This window comes from Cicer arietinum, chromosome 1 (assembly GCF_000331145.2).
Source record: "Cicer arietinum cultivar CDC Frontier isolate Library 1 chromosome 1, Cicar.CDCFrontier_v2.0, whole genome shotgun sequence".
In the NCBI taxonomy this organism is placed as follows: Eukaryota; Viridiplantae; Streptophyta; class Magnoliopsida; order Fabales; family Fabaceae; genus Cicer; species Cicer arietinum.
Genome location: NC_021160.2, coordinates 10,367,831 through 10,373,135, shown reverse-complemented (window position 1 = coordinate 10,373,135; position 5,305 = coordinate 10,367,831). Strand labels below are relative to the sequence as shown.

The 5,305-nt window shown below is 28.3% G+C and overlaps 1 protein-coding gene across 1 annotated transcript; it reads right to left on the bottom strand.

The window, feature by feature from the left end:
• Positions 1–1,245: 1,245 nt before the first annotated feature.
• LOC101514192 (peroxidase 7-like) lies at positions 1,246–4,588 on the bottom strand. Its single transcript, XM_004488167.4, has 3 exons — positions 4,252–4,588; positions 3,386–3,728; positions 1,246–1,942 (listed from the first exon to the last, which is right to left on the bottom strand). The coding sequence occupies exons 1-3, from the start codon at positions 4,531–4,533 to the stop codon at positions 1,527–1,529; spliced, it is 1,041 nt and encodes a 346-aa protein (XP_004488224.1). The 5' UTR covers positions 4,534–4,588; the 3' UTR covers positions 1,246–1,526.
• Positions 4,589–5,305: the final 717 nt, after the last annotated feature.

The following is a 5,305-nucleotide window of genomic DNA, read 5'->3' as shown; positions in this document are numbered from 1 at the left end:
GATATTGTCTTTTCATGTATTGTTAGAAGATAGCAGATGCATCTGGAGGTATCAGAATCAACTAGGACTCTAGGCCTATGTTCGGTCCATCAAGCACAGTTGGGCTCTCATACAACAGTTCTTGTGGTTTCCCATCAGTGAGTGAGTCTTCAACAGGCACTTACTTTCCTTTTGACAGCTGCCTCAGGTCCACCTAATTAGGGGGGTATATATGAATTGAACTGCATCACGAATCAATTTTATTTTAATTATGTTTGAGTTTTTAATTCGTGAGTTTTGCATCAAACTCAAACTAACTTAATTTCATTATAAGCGAGTTGAGTTGTCTTAGTTGGATATGAAGAATTTCTTTTTTATTTAAAAAAAATATAATTAAATTTAAATATTTAAACATTTTAAAAATAATAAAATTATATTATATTATATAATTTAATTTAATATTTAAAATACATTAACAAACACATAAAATACCTAAATTAACAACAAATTCTAATATATATAATACAACAATTAAATTTTTAATTATATATCAATAATATATATATATATATATACACACACACACACTACAAGTTAAGTTGATTTGAATGATCAAATTTACTACTTTACTATATTGATAAATATCCCCACACTTAATTGAATTGGCCAACTTTATGTTTGGTTAATTTTATGTGATTGTCGTCAAACATCGTGTAAAAATATTTGTAATATTTAGCATATGATAATATTACACTTTTGGTCCTGGTTTGAACCAAATATAATTTCAATTATATATATATATATATATATATATATATATATATATATATGCAATTCTTCCATGGTGGTTAACATTATCTCCTCGTCCAAATTACTGTGAAATATATTGTGAATCAATACTTTTTTTTTTGTTACAAAGTGAATCAATACTTCTTTTTTGTTACAAAGTGAATCAATACTTTTACTTGTTGAAATTATCAATCCAATTTTTAAAACATTTAATACAATTAGAAAGAACCTTTTGTCATCACAATATGACTAACTCTTACAACCATATATTTAAAAAGTGGCAAGCTCAAATCGTTCTAAATTTATAAATGTTAATTAAGTGTTAATAAATTTAATTTAAAGATGCATTATTAAAAAAGAAATCATGTTATCGTTTTTTTTTTTGGAAATCAAAGAGTTAAAATCAAAAATAAAAATTACCAAGGATTAGAAAGAAATGATTGATGTTTCAATTAGAAGAAAAAAAAAACATAAACATAAACAAAAGTGCAAATCAATTGACATAAACAAATTCAAGTAACAAGATCAAAGTACACATTAAAAATGAGAAAATGGTACATATACTGAAAATGAATTTTACATAATACAGCTAATATTAATCATTGATTTTATGATCTTGTCATCTGATCACAACTTCCATCCTAAAATATATATTCAATCAACGACTTGTATTGGCTGTTAGTGTAAAACCGTTTACACTGATAGTGCATGGCCATTAAACTCATTAAAAATTGTTGAAATTTAAAACAAACAAATAACTAGTAAGAATAATCGTTGACAAAATTGCAGTTGGTCCTGATTTCTCCATCTTCATCTTGATCAGTAAGAACATCAATGACACCAAACTTTGACATTGAAAAAGCAAATTGGTGTTGAAAAAGAGAGGGTGTTGTAGTAAATGCTGAAACAAATGGAGAAGTCCTTGAATCAGAATATAACAATTGATCTGTTGATAACAAGCCCATATTCTTTTTGAGGTTTAGATAGTACTCTCTATCAAAGGTTTTTGGTGTTATAGCATCAAGGTACACATATTCTGAGGCCCATCTACATTTCCTTTTCAAGTAGTTAAGGTATTTTGGGTCTATTGTTGGGTCTGGTTTGCCTGTTCCTCTGTAGTTGTATAGCCTGTATTGAATTGACCCACATGTTGTCCTTCCAATTGTATGTGCCCCTATAGAAAAAAAATGAAAATTTAGATTATGTTAGGTAAATTCTATTAGGGTTGTTGAGAACCACTAATCTTAATAAAGATTTATGATAAAATTTACTCATAGGTTATTTTAAGAGGAACTCTTAATTCAAATTATAATATGTATTAGTAGAGTGAGAGGAACAATTTGAAGAAAGTTGAATAATAATGTGTAAATATTTCATCTATTTATTTATATATGAGTTTATAATATGTAGAAGTTAAAGTGTTATAGGTGAAGTTCGATTTTTGAGGTTTTCATGTGAGAATAGGTTAAGTGGAGCACCTCACAAATTTTAAGAGTAAAATCTCTTAATTAATTCTTTGCATCTAAAATCCACATAAGAGATAATTAAATCTCATAAAATAATTTCCAAAATTTAAATTAGACATCGATTTAAGGATACCTCTTGATATTGACCCAACTATTTTAAATAGTTCAAATAAAAATAAAATTGTTATTGATCCGTGAAAATAACTCAACCTTAATATAAGTTGATTTCAGAATCAACTAATTAAGCCGTCTAAATCAGTTTGATTTTTAAAACAACATGTAAGCTTTGTTTTATATTTTTATATATATATATATATATATATATATATATATATATAATTACATTATTTAATAGCTAAATTAATTTTGATATATTTTATTATTTTCTCTTGTAAATGAACGGTTACATACACGCCCCTGAGACGGGAGTGAAAGAAAAAGTATCCATCGGATGAAGTGTGTTAGGAAGGAGGTGTGGTTGTGGGGCCAGAAGGTTACAAAGATGGAAAGCATAGTACTATTATCTGCAAGTACACTTATCAATTGGTTCAAACAACCTGTACTCGAATCAAAGTCCCATGCTCAACCATTCCGGATTTTCCATTCCACGTCATACTTGCTTTCAAAGTTCATTCATTCTTTCAAAATATATACACTTTTTTCAGTTTCTTAATGTTTCTATTAGTCTTTTAAATTTCTTTCTTTCTTTCTTTCTTTCTTTCTTTCTTTCTTTCTTTCTTTCTTTCTTTCTTTCTTTCTTTCTTTCTTTCTTTCTTTCTTTCTTTCTTTCTTTCTTTCTTTCTTTCTTTCTTTCTTTCTTTCTTTCTTTCTTTCTTTCTTTCTTTCTTTCTTTCTTTCTTTCTTTCTTTCTTTCTTTCTTTCTTTCTTTCTTTCTTTCTTTCTTTCTTTCTTTTAAACAACACTACTTCCTTAAAAAAATATATATATATATATATATATATATATATATATATATATATATATATATATATATATATATATATGTGTGTGTATATATGTGTGTAATTTAAAACAATATTTAATTCCTAGTATATTTTTTTAATCCTAAACTATAGAAAAAAAAAACAAAAATCATAAAATTTTAATGCAATGAACATAAATAGATGTTTAGTTAGATTTAATGAGTTTACCTGAGAGAACAACTAAGTCAAGAACAGTCAAGCCTTTGGACTGAAAATACTCAATCAATGAAGTAATGTTCTCATGACCTATAGGAACCAGTTCAGCTTCCTTGTCAACAGAAACTTTCCCATCTTTCCTTCCATAAGGTACTGGCCAATATGGTCCACCCAATTCAACTGTGGCATCCCTTGCAGCAGTAGTTAGAATGTCAGCACAAGACACTGTCTTAGGACATTGCCTCTCTATCTCTGCCTTTATATCATCAATCACTTCATAACCTCTCAATGTCTTGCTTGGCAATGCTGTTCTCTCACTTCCTTCATGTTTCAATAGAATGGAGCCATCACATCCCTTTTCAAAATACAAAATGAAAATGTTCAAATGAGTACATAGTTAAAAATAAAGACGGATTTGGATTCTCTACAGCGAAGAAATGTTATAGTCAGGCAGTCAATATATTACGAGTCACAAGATTTTGATTAGATGATCTAGATATTAGGTTTTGTAATTCATATGAAAAAAACAATCTTAATATGCACATCTTATGAGCCGTCATATCATAATCATACAATTTTGATTGTTTGATTGAAGGATGTTTGATTACTAAAGAGAATCTAAATTCATGTAAAATCGAGCAATATTATTTAACTATACAGATTCCTTGCCGTCAAAATAACCTCACGTTTATGCAATCACATTATCATAATCATCTAATCTTGATCAGACGACTCATATTTCGACAATGCAAAATAGATCTAAAACACACTCAAATGTGTAACGTCCAATCTCTAAAATGGTCAAGATGAAAAATTGTGTGATTGCAAACAATTATTTTGTAACATATAGTAAGTAATACTTGAAATTATGTACTCACCCTAACAGAGCAATCATGGAAGTGCAACCTTAAGAGACTAGCTGCTAAAGTGTAATCCTTCTTAATCCATTCTTTGACTTTGTTTTGCAAGATGGATTCAAATTGAGGACAACTTTTATGGTAGTAACCAAAGGATAAGAGATTATCCAAATTGGTTTCCTCTAATGTTGGTACTTGTAGAGTGAACACACTATCATCATAGTTTTCATGTGGTTGAGCTGAAATAGCTGAAATTATGTAAATAACCAAAACAAGTAGCAATTGGAGATAAGAATTAGACATTTTAAGTCTTTGATTTATGGCACCCCCTAATTGATATGGCTTTCTAATTAATATATATGAGGAAAGACTTTAATGTGTGTGATTTATATACATATAGAGATAAAAGAAGACTTTGATATTGTGAATATATTATTAGAATTTGGACACAAACGTGGGACGCACCTATTAGAACACAAATGACATGCTAGCATGTTACATTATTTTTCTTTCATTTTGTTCGTTACAAAATCTTGTAGGACTCTTCTTTAATTGATTGTCTCTTATATGGCCAAACTAGGGAACAACTGCATAAAAATATTTGATCATCATTTGGGTGCACTCCCCCTTGAGCATATTGATACGTGCATATTGTTTGTGATGATTGACTTTGACCAAGTGTTTGATAAAGTTATGATTGTTCTGCTTTTTAGTAATTAAATAAGTAGAATAAAATTTGTTGTCTCCTCGTTCAACTCTTTTGGTATTATTTTTTTGTATAAAAAAGTTTACAAAAATTGGATTTTGGAGTTCATTGGGGATAGAGCAAGTTAAGACCTTCAGATTTCTGACAAGGATATTTATAAATTATTTGTGAATTATTCATTAACAAAATCTTCACGCCATAGAAATTCAACTCACACCTTTGTGGATGAGACAATATCTAACCAACTGAAACCACATTTGTTTGCGGTATATTTATAATTTAGAATACATTTTGTAAATGTTACTAAAAATTGGGTGATAGGAAAATTTTAATTGTCATACAGGTTAAAAAAATTACATTGTTAATACA